The sequence below is a fragment of the Tachysurus vachellii genome, chromosome 12 (assembly GCF_030014155.1).
Source record: "Tachysurus vachellii isolate PV-2020 chromosome 12, HZAU_Pvac_v1, whole genome shotgun sequence".
Classification (NCBI taxonomy): Eukaryota; Metazoa; Chordata; class Actinopteri; order Siluriformes; family Bagridae; genus Tachysurus; species Tachysurus vachellii.
The window spans coordinates 9,751,832-9,776,746 of NC_083471.1; the positions used below are offsets into that span (position 1 = coordinate 9,751,832).

The following is a 24,915-nucleotide window of genomic DNA, read 5'->3' on the forward strand; positions in this document are numbered from 1 at the left end:
CATTATTCTCTCTCTCTGACACACACACACATGCAAGCATGTCAGTGTTTAATCTGTAGCATCTGCGGCAGCTGTCAGGTTTGTTCAGGAATAAGTGTCTTATAAACGTATGCTAACAATCACAGTTGTGGTTTTTCTGCTGAAGCTTTTTTGGTTAAAATAAACTCGCTGACTTCTATGTAAAAAAAATCTCTAGTTAGACTGTTAGCTAGCTTTGTACTGAGGTGCGTGTGTGTTATGATTAACGTCTTTAGTTATTGTGTTGGTTATTGTGTTTGACCACTGAACTGTTATAAAACTGAGAATGGATAAAGTGTTGAATAGAAAAAGGGAGAAGGAAAGAAGTTCAGTATGCTATGAGGCAAATTGTAGAAACCGCTTTCCTGAGATCCCTGAGTGCTGAGTATCTCTGAGTATCTCTGACTCTCAGTGTTACGTGGTTCTGTGGCTGGTCTTCCAGAGAAAGGTTCTTCCAGGTTCTTTCTCTTCTTCCCTGTGATTGCGCAAAGGCAGCGGTTTTATATACTGGAATTAGTTCATGTATAATGGAGTTTCAGAATGACGGTGAAGCTGAAGTTTTCCCGTTTGCACTGTGGGGAAATTTATTTATTCATTCAGGTGGCTTCTGGGGATTTTAGGATCTTCTCATCATGATGCCTGCTCCATTGCTTAACCCTGGTCTGTGATTCAATGGTTATGGGGAAACTCAGGCCTGGTGGTCAGTCAGAGCAGAGCACTGACAGTTCAGGACACACTCCTGTCAACATCCTGCGTGTCTTCGGCTATCTTCTCCTTTTAAATCAACCTGCCGTCTTCAGCGTCTTTCCCAAACATGAGGATGGTGTTTGGACACAGGCAATGTTTCTCCAGTCAGAAAGTCCCATGATGGTCTGTGAAGCTGTGGTGTTCCTGGTAGAGGATTTAGCCTGCACTGATCTTTCTGTTTTTATTTGAATCAATCATTGCACATGTTAATATTAAATACACACTCTCTGCTTGCATGGTCTGGAGAGTTATTTCTCTCTATCTCTGTCTGTCTCTCATCTCTGTCTCTCATCTCTCTCCTTCTTGTGTTTGTGTGTGTTGTGAAATCAGATTTGTGTGTATTGAAACTCCTCTGGACCCACAGAGAGTATGTTTGGACAAGTTGCATTTTTGCACAGAGGGATTTGTGTGTGTGTGTGTGTGTGTGTGTGTGTGGATGACAAGTTCCTGCATGTTTTAAAACTCCCTCCCTGCTGTCTGGAATTTGGGTCGCTCGGTCACCGAGGCTGTGTGTGTTTGTGTGGTGTTTGTGTGTGTGTCATTACAGATGAATGTTTAGTGTACACTTGGTAATACTGGAGTATTTGTAAAGGTATGTGTGCAGTTCCTGGCCATGTTGCCCTCAGTACAGTCTCAAACAGTTGTCAGTGTTTTGTAGGTCAGAAAACATCCAGATGTTAATGATGTAAAGGATGAAGCTGTATGATGAGTAATCTGTGAGAGATGTCTGTTCACAGAGAATGCACAAAAAAGCTCCAGATGTGAAATATATTTCTCATTCTGACCTTATTGTATAATGACTAGAAGAGCTTTAAGTGGATTTCTACACCCAGTCACTCAGGCTTCGGATGATCTGATTCATTGAGCAGATCAGTTTGTGTCTGTCTACAGATAAACACTTGAAATAAGTGATCAGATAAAGGTTAGTTCAAGCCTGGAATGAATTCATGTGTCAAGAAGAGTCCGGTCAAGTCTTCATCACCTTCAGTGTGAGTCCAACAGATATGAGTTACATTTAGATGATCTGGTGCTTGTCATTCTTCTGCATTAGTTGGCATCATGTGAGTGTTGTTTAGGAGGTTGAGAGCATGGTTTAGATTCTGGAGGATGCGTGGGATTTTTCTGAGAGATGAGCAACAGAGCTGGAATCTCAACGCAGTCCTCAACCGGAGAAAAACATTAAACCACCACCACCTCCTTCTCCTGTTTCTCGCTGTCTCTCTCCATCCTGTCCTGTCTTCTGGTGTCAGGATGGTGTGAGAGACTGAAAGAAGTGTGTTAGTTTGTTGTGTATTATGATGATGTGTTTATTCCTCAGTTCGGCGTCCTGCTCTCTTCCTGTTTAACTCCTGTGTGTTTTATTCCACACTCACACAGTCCTCAACAGCAGCAATGTTGTTTATCACCAGGTTTTTACACTCCCCTTGTCTTTTTGCCCTCGGCTCTGTCCCAGGCTTTCAGACTGTTAGCTTGGATGTGTTACTCATGCCCCTTTTCCACCAAGGCAGGTGCTGGTTCGGAGCCAGAGCCTAATTTAAAACCAATTCTTTCTTTTTTGACAGCCAGAGCACCAGCTCTGAATCAGGAAAAGTGGTTCTTAAGTAGCACCAAAACGTTGCAGGTCTAGACTTAAGAACCGCCTGCGTCAGGGGCTGTGGGCAGGGCTACTGTTAGCACCTACGATAATGTACCTTAAGTATACTAATGTTTTAGTACATTTTTACTTATACATTTACTTATACATTTTGCAATATGATCAATTATCAGCACACATGATAGTAGGTAGCTACATGCTATGGCTACTTTTTTTTCTGTGTTAATGATAAAATAATGTTTGGTACTTTCCGTTATTCTCGATTGCAACTTCCGTTTATACAAATTACATGGAGCTGTACACGTTGGCTTCGCCGCGTTTGTATGCCAATGTAGGTTCGCAAAGCCATGAGCATTAACAGTAAAGCAACATCCGCCATTGTTGATGTTGTGTTTGTGTTTGCCGCTGCTGCGCTAACGTTGCTGGGAAAGATGAGACGTATACAGTTATGTAAGACTTAGCTATGTGATGGCTCTATAGCCCATGGAAAGGCAAACCGGTTCGTAGAAGGCTTGCCAGTGGAACCAACTTCGCACTAGCTCTGAACCAGCTCCTGGTTCTTTCTGGTGGCATTAGAAATTAAAGGGGGTATTAGTAATCGTGGTCATTGATTGGAAACCTAACAGCATGAACCCAAGGGGGCGGCGGTGTGTGTGTGTCTGAGCGTGTGTGTCTGACCAAGGAAGCTGATCCTTTTTCTAATAACAGCGTCTCACGTCTCAGAATAAGTGTTTCATTCCTCTCATGCCGGCGATTCCAATTCCTCAGACCTGTATTCTGTTTCCAGCTACAGTTAACACTCCTCAGAACACCTTAGTGAACAGATCTCTAATGTGGTATCTGTAATAATCCAGCACTTTTTCAGCCATGTAGCTGTTTGATGTTGTACAGTCAGATTCAGCACAGTGCTAAAGGTAATCAAGAGAACACTGTATCCTTAACTGGTTATTGTTATTCATAAACAGTGTGTAAAGACCATGAACTGCTTGTTAGTAACACTCTCTCTCTCTCTCTCTCTCTCTCTCTCTCTCTCTCTCTCTCTCTCTCTCTCTCTCTCTCTCTCTCTCAGCAGAGATGTAGTGTGTGTTCTGCAGTGGGAGACTCTGATGCCTCACCATGTTACTGTTCCTGCTGTTGGTCCTACATCTTGAAGCCAATGCTCAGATAGACCCAGGCATATATCACACACACACACACACACTTACAATCTTGCACTATGTCTCCTTACTGTGTGATTTGACTCCTCTGTGATCTTTTGTCCTCAGGACAGTGTCGCTACCCTCTTGGCATGGAGGATGGCAGAATAAAAAACGATGACATTACAGCCTCCAGCCAGTGGTACGAAACGACGGGGCCGAAGTACGCCAGGTACAGGAACCACTCACACTTTGTACACAGTCATACTGCTACCTTCCCCTGGTCTGTCTCTTTCTCTTTCTCTGTAACTCTGTCTCACTCTCTTACACTTTCACAGCATGTGTTGGATGAGAGATGAGTGTAAGACGATATGTTGTATTGTGAGTGTGTTTTGTTTATAAAGATAAGATGTTCGTATTTCTTGTAGCTTGTAAATGTCTCTCTCTTTCATGCCTTTTATTGTGTAATATCAGGGATGCTCAGTTGAACCTGAAGCTTTTTAAAAAAAAAACATTTTCCTCCTCTCTCTTTCTCTCTCTCTCTCTCTCTCTCTCTCTCTCTCTCTCTCTCTCTCTCTCTCTCTCTCTCTCACACTCACTCACTTTCTTTCTCACTCACTTGCTCTCTCTCTCGTGCTCTCTCTTTTTCTCTCTCAGGCTGAACAGGGAGGAAGGTGATGGCGCCTGGTGTCCTGCCGGTCAGCTGCAGCCGTCTGATGTCCAGTACCTGCAGCTGGATCTTCATCAGCTCACCTTCCTCACAGTGGTTGCCACACAGGGTAGATACGCACGCAGCTCCGGTAACGAGTTCGCTCGCAAGTACCGGCTCTCCTACAGCCGAGACGGCCATCGCTGGATCCCCTGGAAGAACCGCTTTGGCAGCGAGGTGCAGAGACCTGGTTTACTCAGTACTACATCTTATTCTAAAATCATAACATATGCAAATCTTTATCTAAATCTAAAAGTATAGAGATATATGTACAATCTCCACCAATCAGAACAGAACGATGTGGCCTAATATTCTAATGAGCATGTTAGATTGAAATCCTGTTTGCTGTGCCGTGTGCAGATTATCATGGCGAATGTGAACACGTACGCGTCGGTGGTGAAAGACCTTCACCCGCCCATCATCACTCGCTTCCTCCGCCTCATCCCTGTCACGGACACTGTGCAAACTGTCTGTATGCGTGTTGAGCTGTTTGGCTGCTCCTGGCAAGGTGCACAGACACACAACATATAGCTTTAATATCTAGTTGTGTAGAAATAAATGTTTTTGTCACTGATAAGAGGTTTATACGTACATCTGTTTTATATACATGGTTTTAACCCAACCATCTAAAACAGCATTGTAACACATGATGTCTCCTTGTGTCTGTGACAGATGGGTTAACGTCATACAGCGCTCCTGAGGGCCACACCATGATGGCTCCTGGATATGCCAACACCCCACTGAACGACTCCACCTACGACGGAATTCAGGAGCGCAGGTACAGATGTGTGTGTGTGTGGGGGGGCATTTCCTGTCTTTTACCCACTGCTTTATGTCTAGAACAATGTAGCTGAGCTAATATAAACACTGATCCCTCATCACTGCAGCTGAGTGTTTCTCTCTCTCACTTACATGCCCTTCCTTTCATTGTACCTCCTTTCGCTCTGTCTTTCTCTTGATGGTTTATTTTTTAACTCCCTCCCTTACCCCATCTCTTTTTTTTTTCTGTTCTGTTTCTCTTACTCGACCCCCGCCCCCCGCCCCCACCATTCTTTGGCAGCCTGTTTTTCACTCTTAATCTTCACACTTAACCTCTGTCAATCAGTCCAGTTCTCTATTCCACTCTGTCGTTTCCTCTCTTTTCGTCTCCAGTGGGGGGGGTGTGTGTGTGTGTGTTCTTGTTTGATGTAATTGACACTGAGCTGCAGTTCTAAAAATATTATAATAAAAGGAAATATTATAGCTGAGTCGTATCAGTAGATCATTTTCCTTTTTTTATGTAACCTCTCTCTCCCTCTCTGTAGGAGGGTGCTGGGTGGTCTGGGTCAGCTGACAGACGGTGTGATTGGACTAGATGATTTCTCTCAGACTCGTCAGTACATGCCGTGGCCTGGTTATGACTACGTAGGCTGGAGAAACGACTCACTCGGACCTGGCTACATTGAGATGGAGTTTCAGTTTGACAGGCAGAGGAACTTCACCTCCATGAAGGTGAGCAGTTAAAGATCCGATTTCTAAACGACTCCGAGTTGTTCAGTATCTCGAAATTTCACCGTATTAATTTTTTCCCCAATCTGTGTTTGTTTTATTTCAGGTGCACAGTAACAACATGTTTGCGCGTGGAGTTAAGGTCTTCTCATCTGTATCGTGTGTGTTTAAGCCACGACTCATCTCACAGTTTGAGCAGGAGCCTGTGGAGTTTCACACGGTTCTGGATGACCGGAACCCAAGCGCTCGGTACGTCACCGTGCCTCTGGAGCGACGAGTGGCCACAGCAATTCGCTGCAGGTTCTACTTCGCTGACACCTGGATGATATTCAGTGAGATCTCCTTTCAGTCCGGTAAACAACACTTTAAAGAAACACCATAAACACCAGCAGGTACCTCACCTGTCCCTCAGGGTTGTCGTTTGCTGTTTTAACTCATTTATTTTTATGTAATTCTGCACAACAGTGACCAACCCTTTGCCCACCCTGAAGCCTCTGGTGATGACATCACCGTTTAAAGCGCAGAGCCGAGCACCGACTACAGTTACATTAGCTCCAGGTACAGTGTGTCATGGAGAAGAGTGTTGATAAACCACTGTTCCTGTTTCAAACCCCTTCACACACAATTCTGTATGTGAAACTCTGCTGTGGTGTTTTCTAGACACCAGCACAGTAACATCAAAGCCCCGCCCACCTGAAGACAGCCACACCTCCATTCTGATTGGCTGTTTGGTCACCATCATCCTCCTGCTGGTGGTCATCATCTTCCTCATTCTCTGGTGGCAGTATGTGTGCAAAGTCATGGAGAAGGTGTGTGTGTTGCTGTAATATGTATAATTAGAAGGCAGGAATGAAAAATCAATGTATTGAATTTCAGAGAAAAACACTCACTCTCTCTTTGTTTTTCTCTGATCTTCACTGTCTCCCTGTTTTTCTCTTTCTCTCTCACCTTGTCTTTCTTACTATCCTCATCTCATCTGTCACACTCCCTTCTTCTTCTCTCTCTGTCTGTCTCTTTGTCTCACTGTCTCTCTGTTCCCCCTGTTTTTCTCTTCGCTCTCTCTCTCTCTCTCTGTTTCTCTCCTTCTCTCTAGGGTCCGAGGCGTATCCTGGATGAGGAGGTGATGGTACATTTGCCCTGCAGCAGTGACTCTCCACAGTCGCCCCCTCTGGACTCTTTGGACTCTCCATATGAGAGAGTGTTTCTGCTTGACACTCGGGAACACACTGAGCTTCGAGTCAAAGCCCCGGGTACAAAAACACACACACACACACACACATTTTCAGCAGCACAGTCACACTTCCTTGTTCTTCTTTATAGCTTCTTTCTGCTTTTACACTCCATCTGAGGCTGAAGTTCTTCTTGGAAAACCTTCTTCTTTCCATCGTTCTCTTCCTCTCTTGTTTTTTCAGTGCTCTTTCTTCTTCCTCTGCCCTCTAACCCCTGCACTTGGTCTTCATTTTTTCTGATCTTCACCTGACCTCTCGTTGCTGTGGTGATGACCCCTGTGAGGGTAAGCTGGTTGCTTTACTTGTTGTTTTTTTCTCCCCACTCTGTTGGTTTCACTTAAGGCAGTTTGGATTAAAATCTACAAGTAGATGATTTGATTTGATCTCATGGTGGGAGAATATTGTGTATGTGATAAAAATGCCAGGAATAAAACACTTTGGGATGTGGATGTGTCATCAGGGGAAACTAATCAACGATGGTTTGTGTGATGTAGCTGGACATGAAGCAGAGTTGATGATTATTAATATTTATTTAATTAATTATTCAGTGATGTTCTGCTTTTCATTTATCTATAGTTTTTTTTTATTGCATTAACACAGTTGTGGATGTTAGTAACACGAAACATAAGTAGATTTTTATTTCTCCAGCTAGTCAACATCTCTCTCTCTCTCTCTCTTTCTCTCTGTCTCTCTCTCTGTCTCTGTATCGTGTAGATTGTGGTGGTGGTTATGCTGAGCCAGACATTACCCGATGTACTCATCACCAGAGTCTCCAGTCCAGTGTTCCTCACTACGCTGAGACCCTGATAGTGAAGCTGCAGGGCGTTACGGGCAGTAACACATATGCTGTCCCCGCCCTCACTGCAGACTCTCTGACACGTAAAGACATCACAGCAGCTGAGTTTCCAAGGGAACGCCTCATCTTCCGGGAGAAACTAGGAGAGGGGCAGTTTGGAGAGGTGGGCATGCTGTTCAGCTCTATATGCAGTTAAACCGTGTGTGTGAGTGAGAGTGTGTGTAACATGTGTATGTGTACAGGTGCACCTGTGTGAAGCAGAAGGTCTGGTGGAGTTTTTAGGAGAGGACGCTCCTCCGTTATCTGATGACAAGAGCTCCGTGCTGGTGGCAGTGAAACAGCTCCGAGCCGACGCCACGGCCAACGCCAGGTCTCTACACTACACTACATCAGCTCGCTAACTACAGCTCTAAAGCTACATTCACAGTAACAAGTGACTCAGCACTGCTGTGCAAAATATACACAACACTGATCCAGTGATTCCTGAGACCAATCTTATGGTGCATGTGGTCTGAGGTTTCTTCACAGCTTCAGTTCCTGTCCCCCATTTAAGAAGAAAAACTGTGGTTTCATCTTTTCTTGTCATATTTAAAAAGCAAAATAAAGCTTGGCCCGCCTCCGCCTTGTGTGTGTGGAGTTTGCATGTTCTCCCCGTGCCTCGGGTGTTTCCTCCGGGGACTCCGGTTTCCTCCCCGTTTGAAAGACATGCATGGTAGGTTGACTGGCATCTCTGGAAACGTTCGTAGTGTGTGATTGCGTGAGTGAATGTTTGTGTGTGTGTGTGTGTGTGCCCTGCGATGGGTTGGCTCTCCATCCAGGGTGTATCCTGCCTTGATGCCCGATGACGCCTGAGATAGGCACAGGCTCCCCGTGACCCGAGGTAGTTCGGATAAGCGGTAGAAAATGAATGAATGAATGAATAAAGCTTGGAAGGAAGTATCAGAGATCGTTGTTGTCTCTGAGGAGTGTAGGAAGCTAGTACAGTTAGCTGTGGTTAAAGTTGTCATGTTCTGTGGGTGTTTTGACTTAATGTCAGTGTTTTGTCTGTGCTGGTGTTAGGAATGACTTCCTGAAAGAGATAAAGATCATGTCACGGCTGAACGACTCGAACATCATCCGCCTGCTGTGTGTATGCGTGCACTCGGACCCTCTGTGCATGGTGACGGAGTACATGGAGAACGGAGACCTCAACATGTTTCTGTCTCAGAGAGAGATCGAGAGCACACTCACTCACGCCAACAACATCCCCTCTGTCAGGTATCACTCCATTGAACCATCTGTTAGTCCATGTCTGTGTCTCCATCACCTCTGTCCATCTCTAAAACTGGTCAGTGTGTGATGGTAACACGTGTCGATGTTTCTTTGTCTCACGCTGCAGCATGACGGACCTGTTGCACATGGCTGTTCAGATTGCATCAGGGATGAAGTACCTGGCGTCTCTGAACTTTGTGCACCGGGACCTGGCCACGCGGAATTGCCTCCTGGACCGACAGCTCACCATCAAGATCTCTGACTTCGGCATGAGCAGGAACCTGTACAGCAGCGACTACTACAGAATCCAGGGCCGAGCAGTGCTACCTATACGCTGGATGGCCTGGGAGAGCATCTTGCTGGTGTGTGTGTGTGCGCACGTGTGTGTGCGTGTTTAGCTCTTTCTGAGCTCTAGAAAACGTTTTGACAGGAACACATGATAAATCGCCATGAAGGATAAAGTTTAACAGAATAATATTTATTTATTACAAAGCACAAGAGATTCTCTGTAGGTTACTGAGGTTATGGTTAGTTATCAGTGATAACCCCAGAGTAATATACACGTACAAATGTGTGTGCGCATGCAGGGCAAGTTCACCATGGCGAGTGACGTGTGGGCGTTTGGTGTGACTCTATGGGAAATCTTCACTCTGTGTACGGAGCAGCCCTACAGTCTACTGACAGATGAGCAGGTCATCGAGAACAGCGGAGAGTTCTTTAGGAACCAGGGGAGACAGGTACACTTACACGCACACACACACACACCTGTAGGTCCATTCACTGTTATTGACAGGACAAAGAATGTTGGATATATATCATTTATCAGTGCCCCTCACACTCTCTCTCTCTCTCTCTCTCTCTCTCTCTCTCTCTCTCTCTCTCTCTCTCAGATCTACCTATCCCCTCCCCCACTTTGCCCCCCTCCTCTGTATGAGCTGATGATGCGTTGCTGGAGGCGTGAAATCAGAGACCGCCCCTCCTTCAATAGCCTGCACCAAGCCTTACGGCTCTACTCTCCCCGTTCCTGACTGACTTACGGTCCAGCAAATCAGCCTGAGCCTGACCCAACCATTCAGCTCTGAGCCTGAACCTGACCCAACCAGTCAGCTCTGAATGTGAGTTTGACCCAACCAATCAGCTCTGAGCGTGAGTTTGACCCAACCAATCAGCTCTAGATGTGAGACTGCAATCTTTCCCATGAGGAGAAATGAAAACTGGACAGCTTTGATGTGGTGGCAGTGGAAGAGAGAACTGACAATGATGATGATGTCATTTTGAGACACTGTTTTATAGGTTTCAGTCCTGGAGCACCACAGAGTGACGGAGAGGCCTGTTGGGACTCGATTTGGCTCCAGTTTGTAGACACTTGATGATTTTTGTATGTTCATTTTCTTTTATATTTTGAGTAATTGTTTTCTTTTCCTGTCTTTGTGATATGATGTGTCTCTGAGCCTACTGTACGCTCACGGCCTTAAAGACAATTCAGCTCAGAATTAAATGTACACCAGTCTTTTTAAACCCATAAAGCCATTTTAGTTCAAGTGTGATTTAGTGTCATGTAGTTTCTAAACTGATGGCTGTAGTCTTTCTTTACTTATTAACTACATTGTTCTCAGCCTCCATATCCTGGCTGATCAGGGGGAGTTGTGTACATTTTTTTTTTTTGCTGAAATGTTTCTTTAAGTAACCAACTGGAGGAGTGTGTATGTGTGTGTCAGCCCTGTGGTCCCTCATCGCTCAGCACTACTGCGCGCGCATGTGAGCGTGTCTGTGTGTGTATGTGTGTGTTCACTCCCTCCCCACACTGGAGTTATGAATGAATCCTGACTATAATGTGGATTGTTGTTTTTTTTTTTTAGTTTTCTGTATATGAATGTTCTACAGGTCTATCTGAGAGAGCAGAACTACTGTCCTAGCTAAACAAGTGGAACAATTTCCTTGTGTGTGAGAGAGAGAAAGAGACAGACAAGACGCAATTCCTTATTCATCCCTGCTGCAGTACTACAGATACTTGTATGTTGATGGTGCCAAAACTTTCCCCAAGTCATTCCTCAGACTACGAGTATGTTTCTGAAAGCAATATGTCACAGAACACTGGCAACTTTTCCACACCATAAGCACCTCCAGAAATGCATTGTGGGTAGTGGCGTGAGCTGAATGCTGTAAAGTCATTTGGAATGTTGCCTGTGAATCCCTTGTGTGTTACCAAATGATCTGATAGATCTAGGACTTTGTACAAGGCACGCACGAACCCAAACACCAGAAAGAGCATCTGAAGTGTGTAGAATGTGTGAACCCAAGCCCTGAGCTCTCCCTTCTGTACTGAAGGCTCTTGACTCTGCAGCAGATGTGTACATGATGCTGAACGTCTCTGAACAGCACCCCTTTCCTCTCTCATCACTGATATTATATTTAGCTTTGTTATGTGCTTCGTACACTTTCATTTATGTTTCCTGTGTGCATGACGTTCACTCTGTCTCTGTTTTCAGTTTTTATTGTTTTGGAGTTTCTCCACTTCCTGTGTGGTTCAGCTGCTCACAGGTTCAGCTCTCTGGGGGATTTAAGGAGGATCTCCTGTGTTTGTGTGATTGAGTGGTGAGAGTAAAGTCCCGCTGTGTATGTGTGTGTGTGTGTGTGTGTAATCTCTGTTATAAATAGAGTATGTATTGTTGTGGCGTGTACATAAGCAGAACAGATATGTGTAATATATAGGGGGTGAAGGAGGACATGTGGCATAGCATTTCCCTCAGAGCTTTTCTTCTGCTCCTGTTTCTTTACTTTTACATTAAATATCAAATCTGACTCCACCCTGGTGCCGTGCATTAAAGTGGTGTTATTATTATTATTATTATTATTATTATTATTATGGATTTATTCTTGCTTTCTGAATTCAAAGTATATTTCCGAATGTTTTCTGGAAGGTAATGATTACATTAAGTAACGTATGAAAGGAGTCTCCAGTGTCAGTACTGAACAGCCAGAGGTAAAAACTGTCCACTTATTTTATCTTCAGGACATAAAAACAATTCTCCAAATGAATGATGATTGATTACTAAAAGCTCAGAGAATAACGATGAACCAAAAAAGGATTCAGATTTATACTCTCATTTTTGTTTTATTTCTACACATTAATCCAGTGCATTAAAATGAGAAAAAATCTTTCTTCTTTCTATAAAGAAACACTAATAAAACAAATAAAACTTAAATAAGTAAAATGAACTGCCAGCAGAATAACAATTTCAAGTTTGAAAATTATTTTATATTAAAAGTTTATTTTGATCCAAAAAATTTGGTATCTGTGAAAATAAATAAAGCAAAATGTATTAATTTATCTTTATTCTCCAATAATAAATGACAAATACGACAAAACGTATAAACATAGGGATCAGTAGATAGGTAGCTTTAAGAGTTTAATGACTTAATAATAGCAGGACTGACTTGCTTTAAAGCTGGTTCAGTCTGCAGCCACACAGCGGCTCAGTGAGCAAAAACAGACATCTCACTGCATGTGATCTACCACACAGATACAACTGTACCAGGTTACTGCGCGCGCGCACACACACACACACACACACACACACTATTTAACATGCAAAATAGGAGGAGTGGTATTTATTACAGTCAATCCAGAGATCAGATGCTATCACACCGACTCCATAAAGATTTCTGTGGTTGTAGACTCATCATTTTGTTTTATAAAGTGTTTTTTACACAAACAAGCATGGGAATAATTTCCACACATAATATTTATATAAGTAAAATTAGGCAAACCTATTTTAAATGCTGTTTACATGGTACCAAGCATTATGCTATTAAACAAATTAACTAGTAGTTTTCTTTCTTACTTCTGTAGCTCAAATAGCTACATAAATCTCAACACTGTAAAAAAATAATAATAATAATAATTAAAAAAACCTTTAAAAACAGTGATGTGTTCATTACTACACAATGGCACAAAATGCTCTTTCATAAACATTGAACTGACACAACCCAAAAACATTACTTAACTTACTGCATGCTTACTTCTTTAGAAGAACTTCTTTACTTGACTATAATGAAATACTGAACACAATCCTTCCTTATAAAGTGTCAGGCATGTGTTTTCACACAGTGCATGTTCACTCTTCTTGCTGTTGACTCTGGTCTTAAGTGATACTTTATTAAATTACTTAACTCATGTGTAATCATACACACCCATCATCCACGAGTTACTTATACAACAGTGCAACACATTTTAGTAAATGCACAATAGCCTTTATGTAACACATCTATGTTACAGTGACTTCTTTATATATCCAGCTTGTTAGACAGTGAGAGCACAGGGTCAGCTATAATACTCACCCTAGGGCACAGGGGGTTAAGGGTCCTAATCAAGGTCACTAGATTAGTTGTGCTGGGGCTTGAACCCTGATTTTCTCACCAGTAACCCAGAGACTAACCTTTTACTTATCACAAACCCACTTTAGAGTGACACTAAGCAATAATGCACATGATTATAAAATGGTTAAAGTTTTCTAGTCCTGTGCTGTATAGTGATTAGACTGCAGGATGTGTGGAACCTGGATCAGCAAAATAATTCTTCAAATTTAAATCTTTGATTGATTTTCATTTGTATTATTAGGATTAAAGAGATTTTTGATTTTAATTTGTATTATTAGGATTAAAAGGATTAATTTATAGAAAATCAGGTCTTCTATTAACCTGATTATTTTGACTTAACTATAAACGACTCAATGAAAAGAACTTGAAGGTGATTCAGATTCAAACAGAGTCGACTCTATGTCACGTGCCTGGAATTCCTATCCGTGTCACGTGACTCCAGGCTGCGGGACATGCAGAAAAGCGAGCAGGCTGAAAAAGCGGAGGTGGATGTTGTCGGTAAGATGAAGCAAAACAAAGCTATATTCTAAATCTGCGTAATCGATGCTGACCTGTTTTATCACACCGATGTCACCTAAACGTAGTTTACAGGGAAACGTTCGGTTAAGGATGTTCTAGTGTGGCTTTTCTCCTCGAACCTGTTTTCCAACAATGTCCCGCCTCCTGAGCTAGGACTGGTTAGGAGTTCGCACTTGCGCCACGTTGATTGGTAGGTTGCTTTACAGTGTGACGTGCCAGCCAATCACAGGGCAGGAATCCAGATTTAGAGGAATGTAGTTGGAAAAGTAAATATTTATTTATGTCTAATTTTACAAAATATTGTCATGGAAGGTAAGCAAAGTAGCAGAAATATTGTTGTTTTGTGAGACGTGAACAGGGATGTTGGTGAATTATTATACAGATGTTGATGAATTATTGTACAGATGTTGGTGAATTATTATACAGATGTTGATGAATTATTATACAGATGTTGGTGAATTATTGTACAGATGTTGATGAATTATTATACAGATGTTGGTGAATTATAGAGATTTAAGCACTTATGTACGTTGCTCTGGATAAGGGCGTCTGCCAAATGATGTAAATGTAAATGTAAATTATTATACAGATGATGAATTATACAGATGTTGCTGAATTATTGTACAGATGTTGGTGAATTATTGTACAGATGTTGGTGAATTATTGTACAGATGTTGGTGAATTATTGTACAGATGCTGGTGAATTATTGTACAGATGTTGGTGAATTATTGTACAGATGTTGGTGAATTATTGTACAGATGCTGGTGAATTATTGTACAGATGTTGGTGAATTACTATACAGATGTTGATCAATTATTGTACAGATGCTGGTGAATTATTGTACAGATGTTGGTGAATTACTATACAGATGTTGATCAATTATTGTACAGATGCTGGTGAATTGTTGTACAGATGCTGGTGAATTATTGTACAGATGTTGATGAATTATTGTACAGATGTTGGTGAATTATTGTACAGATGTTGGTGAATTATTGTACAGATGTTGGTGAATTATTGTACAGATGTTGGTGAATTATTGTACAGATGCTGGTGAATTATTGTACAGATGTTGGTGAATTATTGTACAGATGTTGGTGAATTATTATACAGATGTTGGTGAATTATTGTACAGATGTTGGTGAATTATTATACAGATGTTGGTGAATTATTGTACAGATGTTGGTGAATTAAGGATGCAGATGTTAATTAGTTAATTAATGTTGCAGTTGTTTGATTTTTCTTTGAATTCTGAAAATGTAAATAGCTGTTTTATTAATTCCTCTAACTCATGACTTTATATAAGGAACAAAGCTCTGTGTGTGTGTGTGTGTGTGTGTGTGTGTGTGTGTGCGTGTGAGAAACAGGAAGACATAGACAAATTTTCCTTGTGCTGTATGATGTTCCACTGCAGCACTTCTGTGGAACACATCCATTAAATTTAACTCTAACTCACACACACACACACACACACACACACACACACAGACAAACTACTATCTCCCTCTGAGTGTCTGCGCTATGCTGTTTACTCACTGTCTGTGTCTGTGTGTGTGTGTGTGTGTGTGTGTGTGTGTGTGTGTGTGTGTGTGCATGTGTTACAGAACTGTGTGATTTTGAGCCTCAGCATTGGTGATGATGTGATGTGAAGAGACGACGCTACCCACAGTGTGTGTAAGACAACCCTCCCTCACTTTCTCACACACTCATAACATCCCACACTCCTGCTATAGTTAATTTGTGTTGTGTGTTTACGTTTCTTCACTTTCTTCTGAGTAAAGATATGTGTAAATAAACGAAGGTGAGATGGTCTGAGATAATGAGACATTTCTTTCTTTCTTTATCTTTTTCTCCCTCAGCGCTGTGTGTGTGTGAGGTGTGGCGATGAAGCTGAATGAGCGGAGCGTGGTGCACTATGCCACCTGTGGCATTCCTCCTGATAAATCAGGCTTCCTGATGAAGAAGAGTGAGCGCAGCGGGACGTTCCACCGCCGATGGTGTGTCCTTAAAGCCAACATGCTCTTCCTGTTCGAGGAGCGCGGGAGGCGCGAGCCGCTGGGCCTGGTGGTGCTTGAGGGTTGCACGGTGGAGCTGTGTGAGAGCGAGCGGGTCGACTTTGCTTTCGCTGTACGATTTGGCCAGAGCCACACACACACCCTCGCCGCCGACACGCAGGAAGAGATGGAGGACTGGGCTAAGGCGTTAGCGCGTGCTAGCTTCCAATATCTGCGTCTGGTTGTGCGCGAGCTTGAGAAACAGCTGGAGGAGGCACAGAAGAAGTCTGAGGATGGAGCAGCAGGGGGTGTCGGAGAAATCACAGCACTCCATCCTGATCCAACCCGCAGGGAGAACGGAATTTCCTGGAATGAACCATCACAACCCGAAGATCTCAGAATTTTGGGAAGAGAGAACAGCGCCTCCTGGAACAAACCCATGGTTGCTAATGGGGTGGCGTGGGAGGGTGAGTGTGGCGTCAGGGGCCGTCCTCCACCTATTCCTCCACGCAGGAAAAGCCCCCCTGAGATGGGAGTGGCTCACGGAGATATGGGTGTGTCTCCCGGGACCACCTGCTTCTCCAAACTGCACGAATGGTACGGAAAGGAAGTAGCTCAGATCCGCAGAGAGTGGCTGCAGAGTCAGTAGCAGGAGTGTGTGTGTCGGAGCTGGGGTGCTAATCACAGTATTTGACACCGCAGTGTCACCGCGGTTACTTATTAAGAGGCGGAGTTAACGAGACTGCAAACATGACAATGAGACAGAATGCTTCAACGCTGTAAGACAGCCAAGCGTGAGAAGCTATAACACCAGCACGTGTTCAGACGGACGAGGAGTCGAATGTACAGAAGAATAAACCTGCTTCAATCTCTCCGTCTCTAATCTTCTTAACTTCCACTCTGGAATTTTTAGACCAATTCCAAAACAAAGGAATAAATGTGGCAAATAGGAACCAGAAGTCTGTCTGATAAAGCTGCACAACTGAATCTCGTCTACCAGCATCTTATCTTCATGAGTTAATGATGTCATCTCGGTGCTGCGCCATCCTGCCTTTTGCCTGTTTTTTTACTCTCTGTCTTTAATCTAACATCCTGTATAATCTCACAGCTTTATACATACGGACAGGACAAACACATTTTATACGGTTTTTGTTCCATTATTTCGGTGATTTTAAGGTGCATCTTTAAACAGGAAGTGCCTTTTATTTCGCTGTGTTTTTTCCACCATACAAAAAAGTGAAGGTTCTCTGAGGGGGTAGGGGGTAAAGGGTAGGGGGCATTATGGAGCAGCACAGGTGTGTCTAGAGGCACGCTGATAACAGACCAGTTTTAAAGTTTATAAGTGTTTATTTTTTAAGTAACTGCTCACATACATCTTATTAACGACTATAAAAATGTAACTTGACTTACACAGAATCCTTTTTTCAATTTTTTAAAAACCTGTTTTAACCAAAAAGAAAAGAAAGACACACTGGACACCACATCCAAACTACTCACTGTTTCTATGGAAACATTCTGATTATCTGATATCTGATAAACTCTTGTTATACAATTCTGTCAGATTTGTAGGATTTTATCTCTAGTATCTGATCCAGTTTTATTACTAGGTTAGTAAAAATGTAAGATCGTGTTCCTCGTAGCTCTGCCCCTGTGAACCGTTAGTTAACATTAATGCCCATTTATAACAATAATAAGACAAAAAACAACCAGCTGAAGCCTTTCTGGAAAAAAGAAAAAGTTTTGCTTCTTTGTGTGGTGGAAACAAAGTTCTATTTGAGTTTTATGAATATTTTAAGCCTGCGTGTGTGTGTGTGTGTGCACACGTTAGTGTGTGCGTGTATGTATGCACATGTGTTTGTATGGGTAGACTTGTTTGTGTGTGTGTCTGTGTGCATGTAAGTGTACGCATGTGTGTGGACGTGTGTGCTGGTATGTGTGCACGTTTTTGTGTGTGCACGCGCACGTGTGTTTGTGTGTGTGGGTGGACCTGTGTGTGCGTGTCTGTGTGTGCAGATAAGTGTGTGTGTATGTGTGTGTGCAGGACATCAGCAAGCTGGAGCTGGTCTTTAGCAGAATGTATTCATCCTAATGGAGACACATTTCTCAAGTGTGTATGCGCCAAATCCAGTCACTGTGATTGACAGCAGGAGGCTTACAAACCTGACTTATGTTTCCTTTATAGATTTTTTAACAGGAATTGTTTCCATGGTTAACGCTTAGCTAGCTAGCTCTGCTAGTCTGCTTACTCCTCCTCTCTGAAGGAGTTATATTTCTGTCCAATCACACGCAAACACTTTTTATTTAAACAAAAGTACACGGTACTTGACATTCTTTATAAAACAAAACGAAGGACCTGATGCACTTTTTTATTTTGGGAGAAACGTTAATACAGGTTTTACAGAGACAGTGGCTCTGTGTGTGAGTTCAGTGGTTACTGTATAGTCATCATAAACTCTATATCTATAACTACATCATTTACACTTCTTCATTTATCAGCTCTATTTAGTTTTTTTTCAGTTCATTAAAGCAGCATTACAAAAGGAAAAACTCTCCTTTTTATGATAATCAGCAGATGCAGTCACTGTTACCTTCTAGTTCTTTTCCTGAAGCTTCACAATACAAAGTTCTGAAAGTATCTGACTGTTACGAAGCGCAGACACTAGAGTCTCCTAACATTCCTAATCTTTAAGCGTCTCCTTTCTTTAGGAAGACTTCAACACATCAGTGATTTTGACAAGGTGGAGTTTGTTGATTATAAAGAGGGAACAGTTGATCTCTGGTTCTGTTCACTGTAAGACATGAACTTCTGTTCATGGTACTGAATTTTCAGCAGCTTAATCACTCAGCATTTCAGAATGTTATGGATTTGTATGAAGTTTAACTCTGTCATTGTATGAAATTAAACTCTGTTTCTCTGTCTAACAATTGTATTTGCAAATAAACCACTTTTTTCCAACAAGTCCTCGGTGACAGCGTTTTACTGTAAAGTTCCTGAACAGATCATTGGTGTAATGTCACTAGTAACGTGCTGTTACAGGACATACATGTGACTGAGCACATTTCCTGTTATTACCTGAAAGACGTGTAAACTCCTCTGTCCTGAAGATGTGACAGCTTTAACTACAGTGTTAAAGTAACTAACAGGTAACTAACCTGTGATGATGTGCACACTGAGGTCCAGGTGGCGCTGTGTCACTGTATAAACTCTAGTCGTCTGTCACTGCTCCACAGACGCAGCACTGAGAATTTGTTATTGTTCCTCTGCTCGGCTTCCCGGAAGTTGAATTATTCACACTGTGATGTTTGGACAAAACAGTTTGTGGGTTTCAGGCTGATTTATAGAGAGAACATCAACAGGAGCACTTCCCATTGTATGGTACTGTTCATACACCACCCAAGATGTTCATCAGCTCTTCTCTATGCTGCATTTAGCAGACTCCCTTATCCAGAGTTTCATTTTGTACATTTTTATTTAACAACTGAGCAATTGAGGGTTAAGGGTTTTGCTCAGGGGCCGAGCAGTGGCAGCTTTGTGGAACTGGGATTCGAACCTATGACCGTCTGATCAGTAGTCCAACACCTTAACCAACAAGCTACCACATTTGATACTGTTCCTGCACAAATATCACCACCTTCACTGTATCCTCACACACCCACTGATGGAAAATTCAGACTTACATTAACATTTATTTGACCTTTAATTTTAGACGTAAGTAATGTTTTAAAAAAAACTATGATTTCATTTTATTGTTTATGTGAATGTGAACGTTTATTCTATTTTAATTATAATGTTTATATTCTATATTCTGAGTTACTTTATTTTCCATTAGGGATGTCATTATATTTTTTTAATATTTAATGCCTTTACATGTTACTGATTTTATTTGTTTTTTTCCCAGACATTACTTATTTGTTTACTAATATGTATCTGATCTAAACCAAATCATTCATTCACTATTTGATTCATCAAACGATTCATTTTCTATGGTGCAAGACATAGATATCTATAAAGACATATTTAATGACACTTAAAGACATATTTAATGACATTATGCCTGAAAAGGGTTTGGATTTTTTTTTTATTGTATGTTAATTTAAAAAATGTATAATATGACTTGCTGTTTATATTTGTTTTGTTTTTATTGCATCTATATGATATTTGTGTTTTTGTAATTGAATTTTGCCATGAAAATAGCTTTTGATTGCTGACATGGTATTAAATAAAATAATCTGAATCTGAATCTGTTTGTAGATTCCCAAGTGATAAACAGAGACGAGTTGCAGTTGCAGCACGAAACACTTTTTTTTAAATGGTTGATTCAGCTGACAGTCCTGGAAAGATGTCACCAGTTAAGTTGGCAATTCAGCCTCAAAGTTTGTGGGGTTTTTTTTGTTTATGTGACTTTAGTACATACTTATTTAATGTGGCATTTTGCGGGAAAAGAATAAATAAATGATTGAACAGTCTTTGGCACCTCAACTATCTAACTTTCACATTATGTTCCTCTCAAATTCGTGATTTGCTTCCACCTGCAAATGTACATGAACATATAGTCACACCATTGTAGCAGTGTTGCATGCAGTAGGCTATAAGGTAAGTAGTGATTGTTCATTTGAAGTTTACTTAAGTGGAAGAATGTAAATAATAAACTTACACCTACTAGCACTATGTATTATATTGTGAAAAAGTAGATTATCTTAATATCAAAACCTTAAATTTTCTTTGGACTTAATGATAAATACATGTCTCACCTTTGGAACGAACCAAAAAAACTAGAAATCGCATTCATGACGATTTATGGTGCTTTTATTTCTTTGCCTACATTGACGCTAATGCATTAAGAGGAGGGGGTCCCCCGTACCAAGATGGCGGCTCAGATGACGCATTCGCTCCAATGTACTGCCCTATACAAGGCGACATCTAGTGTATATGTCTATGGGCGCAAGAGTGAGGCGTGACTTTTATTTAACCGGAAGTGTACGTAAAAGTTTTCTTCTCTCTTTTTTTCTTCGAGTCTTGTTGTCGCTCTTTTCTCTCTGTGTTATTTTTTTTCTCCCTCCAGGCTGCTTCCTGCGAGACTCTGCAGTCAGCCGCACATGTTCATAATGAGAGAGAGAGCCGCGCGCACAGGGGCCGCCAGGTAACACACACACACACACACACACACACACGCGCGCGCACATATACATACATACATGTATATACACACATCCATCTGTAAGAGGCTGCTGTTCACGTGCGCTTTACTGCGTCTTAGAACGGTGGAGTGGGGAAAAGTTTGTTTGTGGAGTTTTGCTGGGACACAAGTTGCACTTTTTAGATGTGTGTGTGTGAGAGAGAGAGAGACAGAGAGAAAGAAAAAAGGGGGTCTCCCCGGATTTTACTGACTTCAATAATAACTTCGAGGTTATGTTCCCAACCCGAACACGCGCGAGCTCACAGATGCATGCACTTTTCTGCTGTCCGAGGAACGCACGCGCATTATATAATTATTAATAATCCTCTCTCTCTCTCTCTCTCTCTCTCTCTCTCTCTCTCTCTCTCTCTCTGTCACTCACACACACACACACACACACATTATGTAAAAGTAAGAGCGCGGGTGGAGTGTGTGTGTGTGTGTGTGAGAGAGAGAGAGAGAAGAGTGGAAAGTGTGTAATGTGCTTTTTTGGCTCGTTATGAAAGATCAGCTCAATTACGTAGTTAATTCTGAGAAATCCAGGCGGCGGAACCCGGTGGACTCGGGCCGCGTCCCAAATCGTACATTACACACACACACACACACACACATACACACACAGTACAGCTGCGTAACACTGTAGTACACACACACACAGTACAGCTGCGTAACACTGTAGTACACACACACACGCACACACACACACACTGCTGTTGAACACAAACTCAACAGCGCACGCGACAGGAGAGAAACCTTTAATAGTCAATTCGTGGGGTCCTTTAATGCCACTAATTCACCACACTGAGTTAAAACTCTCTTTTTACTCCTTTCACATCTCAGACCGCAAGTGCATGTTTTTACTCATTAACACCGATAGAAAGCGGCGCTGCTTCACACGCGACCCGTTAGTCAGTTTGTGCCATCAATCAAAAAAGCGTTTATGTTTATGCAAATGCGCGCTTGTGACGTCTAAATTGTGTTTATTACGTATTGTAAATCCCCCCACTACCCCCAGCCATATGTGAGTGCGGTGTATTTTTTATTCTATATCTGCAATCGTGTGTGTTATAAATAAGAAGACAACGCTGGTAAAAACAGAGACACCAAAATGTCAACAATGATTGGATTCAAATCATAACCAAATTGTTTATTGGTTAATAAAATCAAAATGTAAATTCTAATCAAAATACACCACATCACACTTGGTTAATAATTCAAGTGTGGTAACGGAGGTGGATGTAGAAATAAACAGTTAAGGAAAGGAAACTGTACATTTATGCAGCAAAAAAGGTCTTTATGGACACAGATAGTTGGGAAAAATCCAGAAAAGATATGAACCAAGGACACTTAATTATTTAATATTCTGTGTACCGGAGGTTTGATTAAAATGGTGACATTGTCCTTGAGGAATGAGAGATAATAGTGTCCAGTAAACTCCCAACTGTCCGGGAGGAAAATGTTGTAAAACGTTGTAAGGACCAGAAGCACAACTGAGGTCAAAGCGGATATTATTATGGTGTTATTGTGGTGTTTATTGGGCCTGCGGATTATTACAGTGTTATTGTGGTGTTTATTGGGCCTGGGTATTATTACAGTGTTATTGTGGTGATTATTGGGTCTGGAGATTATTAAGGTGTTATTGTGGTGTTTATTGGGCCTGCGGATTATTACAGTGTTATTGTGGTGTTTATTGGGCCTGGGTATTATTACAGAGTTATTGTGGTGATTATTGGGTCTGGAGATTATTATGGTGTTATTGTGGTGTTTATTGGGCCTGAGGATTATTACGGTGTTATTGTGGTGATTATTGGGTCTGGGGATTATTATGGTGTTATTGTGGTGTTTATTGGGCCTGGGGATTATTAAGGTGTTATTGTGGTGATTATTGGGTCTGGGGATTATTAGGGTGTTATTGTGGTGTTTATTGGGCCTGGGGATTATTACGGTGTTATTGTGGTGTTTATTGGGCCTGGGGATTATTACGGTGTTATTGTGGTGTTTATTGGGTCTGGGGATTATTAAGGTGTTATTGTGGTGATTATTGGGCCTGGGGAGTATTACCGTGTTATTGTGGTGATTATTGGGTCTGGGGATTATTAAGGTGTTATTGTGGTGTTTATTGGGTCTGGGGATTAATACGGTGTTATTGTGGTGTTTATTGGGTCTGGGGATTATTACGGTGTTATTGTGGTGTTTATTGGGCCTGGGTGTTATTACATTCAGTTATATTCTGATGTTGATTGATCTACATCTTCTCTCAACTCTTTACACTGTTTTTGGTCTCAAATGTTCTTACAGGAAGTGAACAGTGTGCTGGACAGAGACCCTGTACTTTTGTATTTATATACACACACACATTCTTTATGACTGTGGGAAGAAGAAAAATGTGTGTGTGTGAAACGAGCAGGCTCTTTGGGAAAATGATGTGTGCGAACAATGTGAGCAGCACGGACATGAGCTCAGAGGAAGTGTGACTCTCTCTCACACACACACACACACACACACACACACACACACACACACACACACACACACATACATGCACACACACACGCACGCACGCATGCATAGGCACAATAGCTGCTTAGAGGGAAAAAAGTGTGTGTGTAAGATCAAACTGTGTTTTCTAACAAATGTATTATTCTGTTCATCCCTCTAATATTTATGCCTTCATAAATCATTCCATCTACCCATCCATTCATCCATTTTTTCTCCCATCCTTCTACCCTATTCACTTACCGTGAATAACGGATAACAAATAACGGTCTCACCTACCTGTGACCTTCACCACACGTTTTTTTAAAAGTGGTGTATGTGTGTGGTTATAATTTTGCTTGTGCAGTAATTAATTAATGAATTAAATAATTATTTATTTATTATTTTTTGTGTATATCTGCCTATGATGCTTTGTGTCTAATTGAGTTGGTTGTTTTTTCCCCAATATACACAAGCTGCAAGTGGAATTTAAGCTAGTGGGACACTGAGCAGGATCTTAGTCTGGACCAGAGAGTGAATGGTGGGAGTGTGGACTTGAGTGAACTTGATGTGGACCTTCATCTCAGTGAGCATCCTCTGTTTCTCCTGTAGGCCTCATATCTGACTGCATGAGTTCTTGTTACAGTAAAAAAAATCTATTTTTTTATTACTTTCAAAGCATTTCCAGGCATGATACACACCTACACACACCTCCAGTCTCAAGAGTGTGTGGGTCAGTGTTGCTCATTGCGCGGCTCGCGAGCCTCCTGCGGCTCGCCAAGCTTTAATATGCGGCTCGCATGGCAGTAAATAATACGATGATATGATCATATGGTTAAAATTTATTTTTCATTTAAACAATCAGGGAATCATAGAAAAAACGATTGTGCTCTATTACAAATAATAATGTATATTTATATATATTATTTGACTCGTCACAGACTCACTGCGTTCTGTGCAATAGCCAGTTTTTGGCGGCCTGCCAGAAGCTAGTTTGTGTTTCATGCTAGTTAACAACTTGTGTTTACTGTACACACGGACTAAAAAAATGGATCGATTTCTTATCAAACAATCTCGCACACAAAATGAACAGCAACAAAGCAATGTGGCAGTTACAAAACAGGTAACTGATGGGGAGCATGCATCATCCGCAACTCGAAGACTGAATAACTTGGCATACTTTGCGGTGAAAGTGGCCCTCCTATTGACTTTGTCCTATCAGTGTGGCTCACATGAAAAAAAATAGTGAAGACCACTGGTGTGGGTATTTGTGAGTTAGAGTGGCCACTTCTAGATATTCTTACTAGTCTGAAGTCAGAATGAGACTGGCTGAACCCTAAAGCCCTCTGCCTTTATTTTGTACATTACATTATTCATTTGTCAACATACTACTTGTTCTGAACC

General features: G+C 41.7%; 3 protein-coding genes across 9 annotated transcripts in view; all 3 read left to right on the forward strand.

The window, feature by feature from the left end:
* The window catches only part of ddr2l (discoidin domain receptor family, member 2, like), a 13,131-nt gene extending 1,356 nt beyond the window's left edge, over nucleotides 1-11,775 (forward strand). The window contains exons 2-17 of one of the 2 annotated variants that reach the window (XM_060882977.1): nucleotides 3,429-3,533; nucleotides 3,625-3,727; nucleotides 4,153-4,381; nucleotides 4,565-4,712; nucleotides 4,877-4,982; nucleotides 5,509-5,695; nucleotides 5,799-6,045; nucleotides 6,158-6,250; nucleotides 6,353-6,501; nucleotides 6,786-6,942; nucleotides 7,636-7,880; nucleotides 7,960-8,087; nucleotides 8,777-8,974; nucleotides 9,096-9,330; nucleotides 9,556-9,705; nucleotides 9,859-11,775. In XM_060882977.1, coding sequence (XP_060738960.1) covers nucleotides 3,476-3,533; nucleotides 3,625-3,727; nucleotides 4,153-4,381; nucleotides 4,565-4,712; nucleotides 4,877-4,982; nucleotides 5,509-5,695; nucleotides 5,799-6,045; nucleotides 6,158-6,250; nucleotides 6,353-6,501; nucleotides 6,786-6,942; nucleotides 7,636-7,880; nucleotides 7,960-8,087; nucleotides 8,777-8,974; nucleotides 9,096-9,330; nucleotides 9,556-9,705; nucleotides 9,859-9,996 — 2,571 coding nt within the window. In that variant the 5' untranslated portion in view covers nucleotides 3,429-3,475 and the 3' untranslated portion in view covers nucleotides 9,997-11,775. The remainder of the gene's footprint in view (nucleotides 1-3,428; nucleotides 3,534-3,624; nucleotides 3,728-4,152; nucleotides 4,382-4,564; nucleotides 4,713-4,876; nucleotides 4,983-5,508; nucleotides 5,696-5,798; nucleotides 6,046-6,157; nucleotides 6,251-6,352; nucleotides 6,502-6,785; nucleotides 6,943-7,635; nucleotides 7,881-7,959; nucleotides 8,088-8,776; nucleotides 8,975-9,095; nucleotides 9,331-9,555; nucleotides 9,706-9,858) is intronic. The other variant, XM_060882976.1, reaches the window with a different exon arrangement.
* Nucleotides 11,776-13,731: 1,956 nt separating this feature from the next.
* On the forward strand, nucleotides 13,732-18,818 carry pheta1 (PH domain containing endocytic trafficking adaptor 1). Of its 4 annotated transcripts, none has more exons than XM_060883988.1 (3): nucleotides 13,732-13,846; nucleotides 15,470-15,539; nucleotides 15,725-18,818. In XM_060883988.1, the coding sequence occupies exon 3, from the start codon at nucleotides 15,750-15,752 to the stop codon at nucleotides 16,506-16,508; it is 759 nt and encodes a 252-aa protein (XP_060739971.1). In that variant the 5' UTR covers nucleotides 13,732-13,846; nucleotides 15,470-15,539; nucleotides 15,725-15,749; the 3' UTR covers nucleotides 16,509-18,818. The 4 variants fall into 4 exon arrangements, with proteins under 4 accessions (XP_060739971.1, XP_060739974.1, XP_060739972.1 ...); XM_060883991.1 differs by having other exon boundaries at nucleotides 15,470-15,535; XM_060883989.1 differs by lacking the exon at nucleotides 13,732-13,846 and adding an exon at nucleotides 13,917-14,057.
* A 2,039-nt stretch (nucleotides 18,819-20,857) lies between these two features.
* Nucleotides 20,858-24,915, forward strand: part of sh2b3 (SH2B adaptor protein 3) — a 33,065-nt gene continuing 29,007 nt past the window's right edge. For 2 of the 3 annotated variants that reach the window (XM_060884014.1, XM_060884015.1), the window contains exon 1: nucleotides 20,858-21,000. Coding sequence is in view for 1 of the 3 variants with exons in the window: in XM_060884012.1 (XP_060739995.1) it covers nucleotides 24,080-24,097 (18 nt within the window). In the remaining 2 variants the exon portion in view is untranslated. Of the gene's footprint in view, nucleotides 21,001-23,987; nucleotides 24,098-24,915 lie in introns of those variants that run through there. The other variant, XM_060884012.1, reaches the window with a different exon arrangement.

Bases quoted from the DNA above. Each gene is read 5' to 3' on its own strand.
- pheta1 (XM_060883988.1), top strand. From the start codon at position 15,750: ATGAAGCTGAATGAGCGGAGCGTGGTGCACTATGCCACCTGTGGCATT.